This window comes from Pyrus communis, chromosome 8 (assembly GCF_963583255.1).
Source record: "Pyrus communis chromosome 8, drPyrComm1.1, whole genome shotgun sequence".
NCBI lineage: Eukaryota > Viridiplantae > Streptophyta > Magnoliopsida > Rosales > Rosaceae > Pyrus > Pyrus communis.
The window spans coordinates 15914208-15929840 of NC_084810.1; the positions used below are offsets into that span (position 1 = coordinate 15914208).

General features: G+C 35.1%; 1 protein-coding gene across 1 annotated transcript; it reads right to left on the bottom strand.

Annotated features, from left to right (window-relative positions):
• Positions 1-4688: 4688 nt before the first annotated feature.
• Positions 4689-5636, bottom strand: LOC137743023 (uncharacterized). The gene is made up of 2 exons (XM_068482945.1): positions 4802-5636; positions 4689-4705 (listed from the first exon to the last, which is right to left on the bottom strand). Exons 1-2 carry the CDS (start codon positions 5634-5636, stop codon positions 4689-4691), a joined length of 852 nt encoding a protein of 283 aa, XP_068339046.1.
• Between the last annotated feature and the right edge of the window lie 9997 nt (positions 5637-15633).

The window sequence follows — 15633 nt, forward strand, 5'->3', positions numbered from 1 at the left end:
ATTTATCACATTATGTAAGTAATCCCGTTGAAGATTCCGCATGAGATAACACAATAGATTACAGTATGTTTTAAAATTTTCTACTATTATGTGCATTGCAGTCTTTTTGTGTATCACCCTATACTAATTAAGTTGAGAGAAATATTGATGTTGATTTAATGGTGAGTTGTGCCATGACTTTGAGCTGGACTTTTATATAATATATATGTTCTTATGTTGATTTAATATTGATGTTGATATATATGTTATTATGTTGAAATATATATGTTATTATATTGTAATTACATATTTTAGTTTTGATTAAAAGGTCCTTTCCATTTCAGTTGTCCTTTCCATGACGAGTCAAATAAAAAGCCTAAAACCTGCATCAAAGTACAAACATGTATATCTGCAAGCACTTACAGCGTGCAAATTTGTAAGAACCATTAAACCCAGGCAACCACTAATGAAGGGAAATCTATGAGATTCATGTGGGATTTTTAGTGACTAGCATGCATATACAATTCAAAATTTATATACGAAAGCAACGGAAGCATGTCATACATTTTATCAAAGCTATAGTCATGCAAATCCCCTTCAAGATGCATAGGTTTATATAAGATGCATCAAAACAAAATTTATAAGAAGAACAAACTAGAGGTTTAGTTTTATACCTCTTGATCTAGATCTTAGACCAAGGATGGACCACCTCCAAGATCTTTGCTCCTCAAACTCCTTGAGCCTAGCCTCCCTCCTTGCTTCCTCCACTTTGTATAGTAAGTGCTCCTAGGTTCTCTTCAAGTTTCCAAAGATATGAAAACCTCTAAAGATCCTCACCCACTTTGTAATGAGAAAGATGAAGGAATAACCAAAGGGGTGATAAAATGATTAGCTAATTTTCCCCCATGGTGGCCGGCCCTTTGTTGTTAGAGAGAGTTTGATATTCTCTTCTCTTTTGTGTTTTGAATAATCTAAAAACCCACACCCATCTTTCATTATTATGTTCCTTTTATTACATAAAGAAACAAGTCAACAATTGACCTTCTCTCCTCTCTTTGGCCGGCCATGTGTGTTTGGTTTGGGCTTTGGGCTTTTAATTATTTCAAGTCATCCAATGCTTGAATAAAAGCCCAATGGGTTTTGGCCCAATGGGCCTACTTAAACCCGAACGTTTCTTTAAGCCCAAAACGATCTTTATCGCTTTTATGATTTCTTTAGACTTTCTAAATTAATCAAAACACTTAATTAATCCAATTAATTATTTCCATCATCCATTAGTTACTCACTACAAGAGTGTATTGGTGAACAATCTTTTAGGTTCTAATTAGCAAGGCAGTGAGGTGATTGGCACCAATCCAATTGATTATATTTAATCCATACACTTAGTGAATTAAAACTTACTTTTAATTCACCTTCTTCTTTGATGACTACATTTAATCATCTAGAAGAACTCACAAGCCATGAGTGACATCTAAACATATATCATGGCTACCCAAGCTAATGTAGAAGTTATTCGGAGAACCTATTCAGTTGGAATTACAATGTAATTCGATCCTTCTCTAAAACAATACTCTCAATCACATTACTAGGGTATGGATTTATAATGTCAAACCCCTAATGTGATTATTCCTTCTTATATGATTCATTTGAGACGTATAGGAACGCTTTCCTTTATTACGCTCGATACTTCGGCCGAAGATTCCCGAATCATATCTTAGAGTATTCATCCTTTCTTATCGAGGATTAGAGATTCCTTGTTGCGCATTCACTTGCCTTCATGGCTAAGTGGCTTAACCCTAACGATGCCTTGGACACTCGCGTATGGAATGACTTTAACATAATCAAAGATTAAGTACTTAACCACAAGACAACGACGATGCCTCAGGTCAAAGGATTACTTACATTATTCCAACCATTAGAGTTACTTGCTTGACATGTGAGTAGACCTCCATGCAAGTACTCTCGTTTGATTGTGTTCAGTGAACTCATTCCCTTAATGAGCACCTACATGCTTGTCTTAGTGTCGCTACACGAATGGGATGAGACTTTCCATCCTTCGAATTGAAGCAGACATAGTATGTACTGGTCTATGGATTGTCAGTATCCCTCCGACAATCCTTATGACCAAGAACCTTTTTGGACATGATGGTTATGAGAAGAAGGTCTCTGTAATCTAACATCATTAGGTTACTTCTTCCATCGATCCATTGTCCATGGATTCACTATTTAGGACATATTTTGTTCATTGAGATAGTCCTAATTAGTATCTTTGCCTTCCGATGTATAAGAGTCATATATACATCAATTCATTGTCCTGAAAGGTTTCTTCCAAAGATTGACTTTCAGGGCATATTTCCAACAATCTCCCACTTGCACTAAAGTCAATCACTAGTGTATCTTATACATGCTAGTTGAGTGAGCTTATGCTCGTAGGTTAACTTGGTTATGTATTAATCACCTTTTAATTTAAAAGGGATTTACTTATCAAATGTTTCTAAAACATTTTGATGATGTCTCTTTCTTGTGTTCGAATACTTTGATGAGACCTTGATTCCATGGCTTGAGCTATCGCCCCATTATGTCGTAGTATCCTACTAACGACCTTATGGTTTGGATTCAATCATTGGTTCTAAAAGAACCCCTTCCTTTCAAAACACCTTTTGAAGCAGTTTCTAAAACAATATATCGACATATATTTTGTTTGTATACTTTATACAAACTTTGCTCCAACCTTGAGACCATTGTAGTACGATACTAACAATACATTCATATGATTAGTTCTTCATCCATTATGAAGTTCCATTTGTTAAAATGGGTTATTTTCACTTTGGTTCGTAACCTAAGTGAATGCACGCTTCCAAAGTCCCACTCTGATGTTCCTTTCTTAAAGGCAATAATACTCTATCAGTTGCTTTGGTTCTGATCCTGGGATATAGTAATATCTTAAAGTGATAACCCATGGTTTTTCACTTTTGGATATCTACTCACAAGTCCATACATGTGTCCCTTTTTGTGATTTTATGACACATTCATTATAAGGGTTATGAAAGTGATTTTCTATCATATAGTAAAATGCTTTCTTAAATCTTCAACATTTGAGATTTAATTTCCCCATATAACTTCCTTGAGATAGCCTTTGTTATATCAATAAGTCCAATTCAAGTCTATACTTAAAATTAACCGTGTCATGTCTTGTCATTTTTCGAGTAACATCTAGGTTTGATCAAGTCTATCAAATAGACTTCATTCATATCTTGTTGCTCAAATTATGACATCACTCCCATTGGGCTTGTTGTAACTTAGCATTCATTCAAAACTTAACACTTAAATTTTTCTTGATTTGAATGCATATTGCTCGCACTAACTTGTTTTGGATCTATTGACAATCATTGAGATCCATTAGCTTATTAATGATGTCTCAACAATTTTGAGACTATCAACAATACTAGCTAACACAAGTTATTTAAATGAATCATTTAAATGGTGTCATACACCATTCTTCAAGTTTTAGTCATACTAAGACTTTAATGTAGTCATATAAGAATTATCCAAGTCTTTAGTGAAAGCAAGGCTTCTACTAAGGATATAGAAACTCAACCATTCCTTCTAGGTGGTTGATATAATTCTTTATCAAAAAACTACATGGAGCGTTATAGTTACATAAGGTGACGAATTCGGATTGTCTTGTCGTTAAACTATATGTTGTGACTCATTTTGAAACTATTCCCTTTTGTTTCATCAACTTGTCCATATGCTTTGTAATTTAGCTTGTTCTCATAAAAGAGAATGATGGACAACTCCCAACATATAACCATTTTATGCTAGGTTGACGAAACCTACATTCAAAGACTATTCTTTAGAATGTTACACAACATAGAATATTAATGTTTTGTAGAGCTTGAGTCTTTTAACAATTAAAATTATAAACTCTCAATAATAGTCAAGTACTATTATTATTTAGACAACTATAAACCAATCATATTCAAGTTTATATCCAATTTCTCACCTCCCACTATTTCTCATGACTTTAATGAGAAATCATTTCATACATTCAAAAATTGTATAAACGTGGAGTATACGGGTTGAGGACATTGTGTAGTAGCTTTAAAACCTTTCAAGCTCATTTGTTTCACTCTTCACTAAGTTGATGTCTTGTTATTAAGTGACTAAAACCTTTAAACATTTTATTGATTTAGACACTTAAATTTTTGGTTTAAACACACTTGACATTTTAAAACAATTTTAAGAATGTCCAATTAATTGTTCAAAACTACTAATTGAATCAAGAGTGATCTTGATTATTGTGGTTTAAGTGATAACCATATAAGAAACGTTGTTTTTTTTTATTTCTAATATCATTATTATCATGTATCTCATCTAGGATACAACAAGACAATCTTCAATTCATAACTTTACTTTAAGGAAATATTTTAGAAGGCATTCGTCACATTACATTAATATGATAACACAAACATTCACAATGTTTAACTTAAAAGGAATTATCTCTAAACATTTAGAGACTTATTTAAGTACCTTCAAACATTTAGGCATTAATAGTGGTCTTCCATCATATGAAGCCACATAATAAGTTCTTAACACAATAAGAAAGTTTAAAGACAATCTTTAAATGCCTAAACAAACTTCCCAAGTAGTAAGCAAAAACATGGTGACCGAACCCTTCTCCACTCTTTTATTTGCTTGTTCCTCTTCTACTTAGCTCCTCCACCTATATACAATTATATAAGTGATTAGCACTTTATATCAAATATAAATATTTAGAAGATCTAACAATTAGAATTGAAGATAAGAACATAAACCATACCTTGTGGCTTGTCCTTAAGAGTTGCAAGGTATAACCTGCAATTCCTCTTCCAATGTCCCTCCTTTCCACAGTGGTGGCAAGCCCCCTTGGGCTCCATTGCCTTCTTTTTCTTCACTCCCCCTTTCGGCTTAAGAGTGGGTGACTTCTTCTCCTTCCCTTTGCCTTTGCCTTGCGGCTTAGACTTGGAAGAGGATGGCTTGTTGTAGGCTACTGCAGAAGTCCCTACAACGTTCTCTTTTATCATAGTTTTCTCAGCAGTTACTAACATGTTTAGTAACTCAGAGAGAGTATGATCCATCTTATTCATGTTGTAGTTCATTACGAACTGTGAAAATGAATCAGGAAGAGAAGCCAATATAAAGTCCTGGGCCAATTCCCCGTCAAGTGGAGTACCTAGGTTCTCCAGTTGTTCTATGAATCCTATCATCTTCAGTACATGTTGATGCACTGGAGCCCCTTTGACCATCTTGGTCTTCACAAGTTCACAAACAGTGTTAAAGCGACGGTTGCGCGTCCCTTCACCATATAACTCCGTAAGATGGAGTATTATGGAAAATGCACTGTCCATGCCCTCGTGCTGTCTCTGTAGCTCCTCATTCATGGAAGCCAACAGATAGCACTTGGCTTGTGTATCATCCTCAACGTGCTTGTCATACTTAGCACGTTCATCCTCTGTGGCCTCAGGGCCAAGAGGTATGTCAGGAAGAGGCTTGTCAAGTACGTAAATGATCTTCTCCAATGTTAGGAGAATCTTGACATTACGATACCAGGTTGGGAAATTATGCCCCTCTAGGCAATGTTTGTCGAGTATTTTCGCGAACGTGCTTCCAACCATATCTAAATACATAAACAATAAAATAAATTAGTTTGATTGTTGATTAAGTCACACGATTCGGGTCTTTAAACCGAATGACACCACCCACCATTTTTGGCAAATTCCATATCCCTCAATAGAATCCGAGAGTTACGTTGAACTCTTAGCGGGGTATGGGAGACTCACCATTACCAAGCCCACCTCAGAATTATATCATGTTGGTTAGCAAAAATAATGATGAGAGAATAACACTTTAGTCATTTACAACTCTTGTAATTACCCATCTAGTTTGGCCTCTAGAGAATGAATGCCTCAGAATTATATCATGTTGGCACCATTGCACTTAGTTAAGTTATTCCCACCATGCTTAGTTTATGTAAAGGTTCAAGCATAACCTCAGAATTATATCATGTTGGTCATACTCGTTGTCTACACTCACCTCATCATATGTTTATGGACTCCTCCTGAATGTAAGCACATACTTTGTACCTCCCCATTATAGGGTGAAGTTGGTGCATGAGTCACAAACGATTGGAGCCCACCACGGTGGAAGGCCTACGAAGAAATGTTCAAAGCATCTCTCGCTTATCAACTTAATATTCTTTGTTGGTTGAGGGATTTTAAGGTCTCATCAATTTTATTTATTTAAACATATTCAAATAAATTGTCCTATTACAACTACTAGTCCAAAGTTAATGAAATTAGTAGCATATGATATCCCCACTATTCGTTTTCATAAAACAAATCAATATCAAAACAGTTTTCAAAATATTGGAGATATATATAACTACTAATTGAAATCATTATAGTTTAGTAGCGTATGATACTCCCACTATTTGTTTTGAGAAAAACAAATCAATATCAAAAACGAATTTTTTCAAATATTGGAAGTAACTACTACTGCTACGGTTTTTGCAATCCTTTGAAATTGGACTTTATAGTTATCTTAGGCTCTTGGATGACCATGGACTTATTGGGTTATTGCAACAACGAGCCAACATTGTTGAATAAGATCTCGGGGAGGTTGTGTCATTTTAATTACGTGCTTTTCAATCCAATTAAAACATTTTCATTGAGCCATTAGAAATGAAAGACAATCATTCATTGCTTATTAGGGCGTTGGACCCATTTAATCTTTAATCTCATGTCAAAACCCTCTTTTAGTTATGTCTCCTTACCAATAGTTAAAGAAACTCTAGTCTAGCACTAGAGGGAATCAACTAACTAAAAGAGATTAAGAAGTAATAAGAATTACAAACCGATTTGTACAAATTCCTACAAATTACACATACTAAGAGGGAGAGATAGATTAATGTCGAAACGTGACAAGGTCCAATTGAAACAGTAATTAAAACACATTCCCAAGGTTCAAACAATTTGATTTTAGCGCCTTAACTCATAGCTCAATTATCGTTTAAGGCATAAGTCCATAGTCACCCATTTTCTAACTACTTAATCACATTAAATAATTAAATGGAATGCAACATAATCAATTAGATTTAGTGCATATGGGCATAATTAAATGATGAGTTTAAACTTTAAACAAAATTAAAATCAAACATTTCAATTTTTAAATAGTAGGGGTCTTAATGCAAATATGAAAAAGTAAGGGGTCAAACCATAAATACTAAAAGTAATACCAAACTTTTCATGATTACAAAAGGACCCTCAAGTGGGAAAACCACTTGAGTTGGCCGGCCAAATGAAGGGGGAAGTGGGTAGGTCTCACCCACCTTGCATTATTTCAACATAAAGAAGAAGAAAAATATATCTTGTTTGCCACTTAATTTTGCTTTAAGGACTTTAGGGAAAAGGGTGATGGAAATATATATCTAGACAAGTCTAGGTATTAATTTAAATTTTGGTGTAGGCTATGGATGGTATGTACATCATCCATAACCACAAAACAATGCATGTAAAACCATTTTCCCCAAAAACCAAACCATGAACACCAAGAACAAAACCATGAACATATTTTTCAAGATTTGTATGTTCTTGGTGATTTTTCAAACCCAAAAAACAAAAGTGACAAGATCACTACTTTCTAGCTTCAAGGTGTGTGTGTGAGGTTCAAAACAAAACACAAACACTAACAAAAATTCCCCATTTAGCCGAACCCCCTTTAAGGAATAAAACCTCAAAATTTTTGTTTCTAAACCCTCTTTTCATTCATGCATCCAAAACATTTTTGCATACATATCTTTCTCAACTATTGATACACCTTTTTCAACATTTGAAAAGACAAAAGATAAACATATTATGAATGAAAAACAATTTAAACTCAAACTTCATTCATGCATCAAAAACACTTTTCTTGCATATCCTTTTCAACTTTTGATTTACAATTTTTCAACACTTTGAAAAAACAAAAGATAAACATATTTTGAATGAGGCAATAATATGACATACATAAAATTAAAACCCATATGCATAAAATCTAAAAGGACACATCATACATAAACCTTTGGCTCTTGATACCACTTGAAGGGAAATCTATGAGATTCATGTGGGATTTCTAGTGACTAGCATGCATATACAATTCAAAATTTATATACGAAAGCAACGGAAGCATGTCATACATTTTATCAAAGCTATAGTCATGCAAATCCCCTTCAAGATGCATAGGTTTATATAAGATGCATCAAAACAAAATTTATAAGAAGAACAAACTAGAGGTTTAGTTTTATACCTCTTGATCTAGATCTTAGACCAAGGATGGACCACCTCCAAGATCTTTGCTCCTCAAACTCCTTGAGCCTAGCCTCCCTCCTTGCTTCCTCCACTTTGTATAGTAAGTGCTCCTAGGTTCTCTTCAAGTTTCCAAAGATATGAAAACCTCTAAAGATCCTCACCCACTTTGTAATGAGAAAGATGAAGGAATAACCAAAGGGGTGATAAAATGATTAGCTAATTTTCCCCCATGGTGGCCGGCCCTTTGTTGTTAGAGAGGGTTTGATATTCTCTTCTCTTTTGTGTTTTGAATAATCTAAAAACCCACACCCATCTTTCATTATTATGTTCCTTTTATTACATAAAGAAACAAGTCAACAATTGACCTTCTCTCCTCTCTTTGGCCGGCCATGTGTGTTTGGTTTGGGCTTTGGGCTTTTAATTATTTCAAGTCATCCAATGCTTGAATAAAAGCCCAATGGGTTTTGGCCCAATGGGCCTACTTAAACCCGAACGTTTCTTTAAGCCCAAAACGATCTTTATCGCTTTTATGATTTCTTTAGACTTTCTAAATTAATCAAAACACTTAATTAATCCAATTAATTATTTCCATCATCCATTAGTTACTCACTACAAGAGTGTATTGGTGAACAATCTTTTAGGTTCTAATTAGCAAGGCAGTGAGGTGATTGGCACCAATCCAATTGATTATATTTAATCCATACACTTAGTGAATTAAAACTTACTTTTAATTCACCTTCTTCTTTGATGACTACATTTAATCATCTAGAAGAACTCACAAGCCATGAGTGACATCTAAACATATATCATGGCTACCCAAGCTAATGTAGAAGTTATTCGGAGAACCTATTCAGTTGGAATTACAATGTAATTCGATCCTTCTCTAAAACAATACTCTCAATCACATTACTAGGGTATGGATTTATAATGTCAAACCCCTAATGTGATTATTCCTTCTTATATGATTCATTTGAGACGTATAGGAACGCTTTCCTTTATTACGCTCGATACTTCGGCCGAAGATTCCCGAATCATATCTTAGAGTATTCATCCTTTCTTATCGAGGATTAGAGATTCCTTGTTGCGCATTCACTTGCCTTCATGGCTAAGTGGCTTAACCCTAACGATGCCTTGGACACTCGCGTATGGAATGACTTTAACATAATCAAAGATTAAGTACTTAACCACAAGACAACGACGATGCCTCAGGTCAAAGGATTACTTACATTATTCCAACCATTAGAGTTACTTGCTTGACATGTGAGTAGACCTCCATGCAAGTACTCTCGTTTGATTGTGTTCAGTGAACTCATTCCCTTAATGAGCACCTACATGCTTGTCTTAGTGTCGCTACACGAATGGGATGAGACTTTCCATCCTTCGAATTGAAGCAGACATAGTATGTACTGGTCTATGGATTGTCAGTATCCCTCCGACAATCCTTATGACCAAGAACCTTTTTGGACATGATGGTTATGAGAAGAAGGTCTCTGTAATCTAACATCATTAGGTTACTTCTTCCATCGATCCATTGTCCATGGATTCACTATTTAGGACATATTTTGTTCATTGAGATAGTCCTAATTAGTATCTTTGCCTTCCGATGTATAAGAGTCATATATACATCAATTCATTGTCCTGAAAGGTTTCTTCCAAAGATTGACTTTCAGGGCATATTTCCAACAACTAATCCTTTCTGTCACCAAAATTTAACCACCACGTATGCATCATGCATGCATGCAAATCTGAAATTATGAAATTAATTGGGATAAATTACAACAAACTATCTTAATTATGAGTCGCATGACAATCTTATACCTCATGTTTTAAATATTGTTATGTCATACCTCATCTTATGAATTTGTTGCAATGTCATACATTTGTCAACTTTTTAGTTAATTTTTCTATTAAATGTTGATGTGGCATGAATGGGCCGCATTCTTTCACTAATTGAAATAAAAAATTAATTAATAAATAAAAAATTAATTGTTATTTATTTAACAATTAAAATGAATTATAAACAAATAATTTTGTGAGCCCCCTCATCCCAATCTCTCTTTCTCCCTCGAACTCTCCATTCTCTCCCAACGCTTGCTCACCATCTCTTTCTTCTCCGTGTTCACAGAAAAGCCACCCACCAGCCGGCGATTTCTGAAGCGACTCAAGAGCCACAATTTTTCATCTGGGTTGCAAGTGTGGGCGTGAGTGCAATCCTTTAAGAAGGTCATCGAAGAAGCTATCCATTGAGCAACTACTCACAAGTTCACTGCCCATGTTTGCACCCGGAAACACCTCATGGTCGTCCATTAGGGTAAACAACACGAAGACCAGGAGGAATAAGCTCTAATCGAGTGAAAAAAAAATACCAAAATTTCAAAACCTGCCCACGACCCAGACCAAATTTTGGAGCCCGATACTCTTACCAGACTGAAATCAGAGAAACCCAGATGAAAAATTGAGGCTCTTGAGTTGCTGCAGAAATCGTCACTGGTGGCTGGTTGTTCTCTGGGGCTCGGCTTCTCTGTGAACACAGAGAAGAAAGAGATGGTGAACGAGCGTTGGGAGAGAAGGGAGACAAATTGACGGAAGGGATGAAATTGTAACAAATTCGTAAGATAAGGTATGAAATTGACATTTTTTAAAGATGTGGTATGAAATTGTGACTAACCCAATAGTTAAGGTAGTTTTATGTAATTTACCCTTAATTTTAATTGTTAAATAAATAACAAATAATTGATCATTAATTAATTAATTTTTATTCCAATCAGTTAAAAAGTGGGGCCCGCTCATGCCGCGTCAACATTTAACAGAAAACTTAACAGAAATGTTGACGGAAGTATAACATCGCAACAAATTCATAAAATGACGTATGACATTGCAATGTTTAAAACATGAAGTATGCGATTGTTATACGATTCATAGTTGAGGTGATTTTGTATAATTTACCTTATTAATTAATTAAGAGATGATCGATGGAGCTACCCACAGTACGTGGAGTCGTTGTTGTGGAATAGCAGTCGTAAACCATCCGATATTTACTGGCAAATGTCTGGAGATGATCGATGGAGCTACCCACAGTACGTGGAGTCGTTGTTGTGGAATAGCAGTCGTAAACCATCCGATATTTACTGGCAAATGTCTGGTGGATCCGAATGCATTCATATTTAGGACCATACTCGAACCGAAATGTGTTGACCGACACCTAGAAGATGATAAAGTTACAAGGTAGAAATAATGTGTAAAAAGTTGAATAAATTAAAAAAAGTCTAGAATTAAATTTATTTAGGAGTCTGAGTGCACAGTAGCAGGATAAATCCTTATTACAAATGTGATGTCAAAGCATAAGTAGTTGTGCAGTAAAGTAAAGAATATTCTCATCCTAAATGGTGGATATTAGTGCATAAAAGGAAATTACCTTCCTACGTTTTTGAACATGCTGATCAACTAATGTAAGTTATTCCTCATTTCCACAAGAGCTTAGCCTCAAAAGTCTTGGAGGAGCATAAACCAAAGGAGTGGGGCGAAAAAATAAAGTTTTGTAAAAGCTGTGCATTTTTCAAATACTTATACTACTCATACGTATAACAGAAGGATATGATATAGTAGTAATAAACAATAATATATGCAAAGATCAATATATTCATGTAAGCACACAATTCATGTAGAAAGTAACTACATGAACAGGTTAGGATCGAGTATAAGTTACGTTCTAGTATTACAATCATGTGAAGTTGGCACAAAACGCACATATAAGGGTCCCAGTTGTCTAGTGCAATCTGGGGACAAGCTGACACCTACACTAGATTCAATGCAGATGTAACGGTGCATATGAACATACACATGATGTTGGTTATGGCCCAGGCAGTACAAATAAGGGAAAAACCATGTAAACGTTTATGATGAGTAGATATAGTACATGTATGAACATCCCAGAGTAGATAAAGTATAAACATTTATTATTTTCAAAGTCAAAACATGAAATGTCACACAATCACAACACATTTATATATGGAAACGATGATTTGAATGTAAAGACTCACTCACAGATACTTCACCAGCGAAAAACAGTTCAAACTAGGAAGGACGAAGTCACCAATAACAATCAAACTTAAGCAATACAAGTACCCATTAGCAAATCTCCATTAAAACAACTTAATTTGGAGAAACAGAGCGCGAAAACATAATTAGGACGTCAACATAGCTAGAAAGGGTCCCGAGGCCAATTTTGTAAAAAGAAAAAGTCAACACTTTGCTGATGGTTAACGGTCAAGGTCAGTGCTGATCAACTCTAGTCCAAGCCGGTTCAAGCCACGTGGAATATTTTGTTACTAGAAATGGATTATTCCATTTGCTAGATGGAATACTTCGTCTGCTAGACGAAATATTTCATCTGCCAGACGAAATATTCAGTTAAAACTAACGATAAAGTAACAAAATATACCTGGAATATTCTACTCAAATTCAGAAATGGGTCGGATCGGTTTGGGTTTGGATCGGGTTTTGGGTCAGGTCAAGCCGCCAATTCGAGGTCACGGGTTGTCAGATTCTTCCTAAATTCGCCAAAAAATTGGCAAAACTTCGAACGCTCCATTCTATATCATTTCCTCCACCAAATCAGACAAACAATAACTGAAAATTCATCTACTCAACTAGACGAACACGTTGGTGGTAGTTAGAGGTCTCGTCTTGGCCGTAATCGGCGAGAAACTCATCGTGAAAGTAGTGTCTGAGTCAGAGCTTCTCAAATCGGAGATTTTAGTTCGATTTCCATGAAACAAAAGGCATGGCTGAGTTCGTAATGGTGAGGAGATCATAATGGTGGTGTTTGGTGGTTGGAACTCGCCTTAAATGGCGATGGTGGTGGTGTCTTTGTAGTTCATGTGAAAGCGAATGAAAAGGAGAAAGAGTGAAATGAGAGAAAATGAGAGAGAAGTGGGAACACGGGAGAGAGTTGTGGGCCCCCGTGGCTCACACAATAAGGCCAAATAAGACAAACAAGATATTTCTAACAAATGTAAAATGATCTATTTGCCCTTAAAGTTATGAGTCTCATAAAATTTTCATTTTAGCTCCAAATTTAGTTCCATCTACGCTCACGTGTTTGTAGTGATGAGCATTACAAGAATACGCCAATTTTCGAGACAGATCGTCACATAATGAGCTCAAACGTTCACGTAGGATTCCATTAAACCCAACATGGGCATTTTTGTCCCTTTCTACCTTTCAGGGCCAACCCTGAGTAAAATATTACAAGTTACTATAACAAAAATAAGTTGTTTTTTGGGGCATGCTTTTTTTCTTACCTTCAAAGGTCCTGAGTTTGATACACGTTGGATGTGTTTTTGTTATCTCCTTTTTATGTTTACAAATTTGCAAAAGCTAAAAAAATTAGAAATGCAATATCAAAGGGATTCAAACCCAGCACACGGGTCATAAAGTAGAAAAGCTAAACCGTTAGCGCTAGAACCACATATAAGATTGTCTTTTGCATCTGATCTATTTATATGCATCTGTATACATGTAATGAAAATTTGGGGGCCCTTTCAAATCGGGGGCCATGGGCGGTGACACCTTTTGCACACCCTCAGGGTCAGCTTTGCCACCTTTAGAGATTAAAATACGGTAATTTTCGAGACAGATCATCATAGAATGAGAGGTGGATCACTTGTTTCACATCATGAAATGAAAAATTATTATTTAATGATAACATTATATTATTTATATGAGAAGAAAAGAAAAAGAAAAAGAAAAAGAAAAAAGAAATAATAGAAGAGGAAGAAAACAGTGGAATTTGGTTAAGAGCATTTTTCTTGTACCCAAGACCCCGAGTTCGAATGTCTTAAATATCACTTGTATAAAAAATACATGTCTATTTTTTTCATGTGATTTTTTTTTTCTATTTTTTTTATAAAGGTTTTTCCTTTTAGAATAGTATTTTTATTTTATTTTATTTTTATTTTAATTTTTAATTTTTAATTTTTTTGTTAAATAAAATATGATATCTACACTAAGAGGGTGAGGGAGTGAGCTAAGCCTCACAATAGACTAGCAATAATGTGGTTCAAATTCGTCGTGGTGAGAATCAAACCTGAGACCTCTTACTTACAAATGAAAAGAAATACCACTACACCACCATAGTATAAAGTGGTTTCTTTTTAGAATAATTAACTATAAAGGTAAATTATTCCTTATGAGATTTTTTTTTTGTGTTTGATGATGTCAACAATATTTAGATAAAGTATTGACTTAAAAGGGATGTGTAAAGTAAATCAAAACTTGCATGGAGTCAGTATTATTTCTCAAACCTAAAGAAATTATGAGAACACACAATAAACCTAACCATGTGTTAGTTAAATTAACTCCCTTTAAACTTCAAGCTCCTAACTAACACCTGATTATCAATGTGCTTAATTGAAAACCTAAAACAGTACATAAACGTACATCCACGCCCAACCACCTGATTATCAATGTGCTTAATTGAAAACCTTAAACAGTACATAAACGTACATCCACGCGCAACCATTAGAAGTCATTTCATGTTAAGCCATTGATCCCATGCAACCACCATAACCTCCTTTATCGCCACCAAAAGTCACGCACGTATTTAACCACCATCAGTGGCGTGGTCAGAATTTTTAAATAATAAGGCCATAATACAACAAAAAAAGCTTCATTCGGTCATTTCATCCAGTACTTAGTCGACACCTACCAATTCTTACCAACATATGCCGAAAGCTTACACCAACATATTGATAATTACTATTATTTCTAGAGACTTGTCGAGGGTGGATGCAGGATACTATGGAGTCATGTTGAAAACTGTCAAGACTTGTCAAGTACGGTATTTCATTAAGCACATAGTGCTCAAGTCACACACAAGAAGAGATAAAAGGGAGACAAACATGATAGAATAAAATAAAATAAAATAAATAGGAGAAAGATGTTGTAATTTAGTTTGCCTTAACTGTTTATAGGGGTCAAATACAATACACGAACAAATATGCATGGAGTTTTTAAAGTTGTTGGGGTCAAGAACAACCAATGAATTCATACTGACTCTGCCACTGACCACCATGCCAGCTGCAAATGAAGGGCTTTTAAATAATGTAATTAGTGAGAAATTGTCCTGGCGATTAAGGTATTCGAGTGCTCTTGCGAGACATTGGCCAACCGAGGACAACCCAAACTATAATACCACAATTAACCGATCAATATTAGATTTTTGAGTTTGGTCAAAGCAAAAGATTCTTATATGATGTACAACAAAAAATGAAAGGTGACCAAAATTGAATTTTAAAAGAACACTATTTAGCTGTTGCAAATTCAG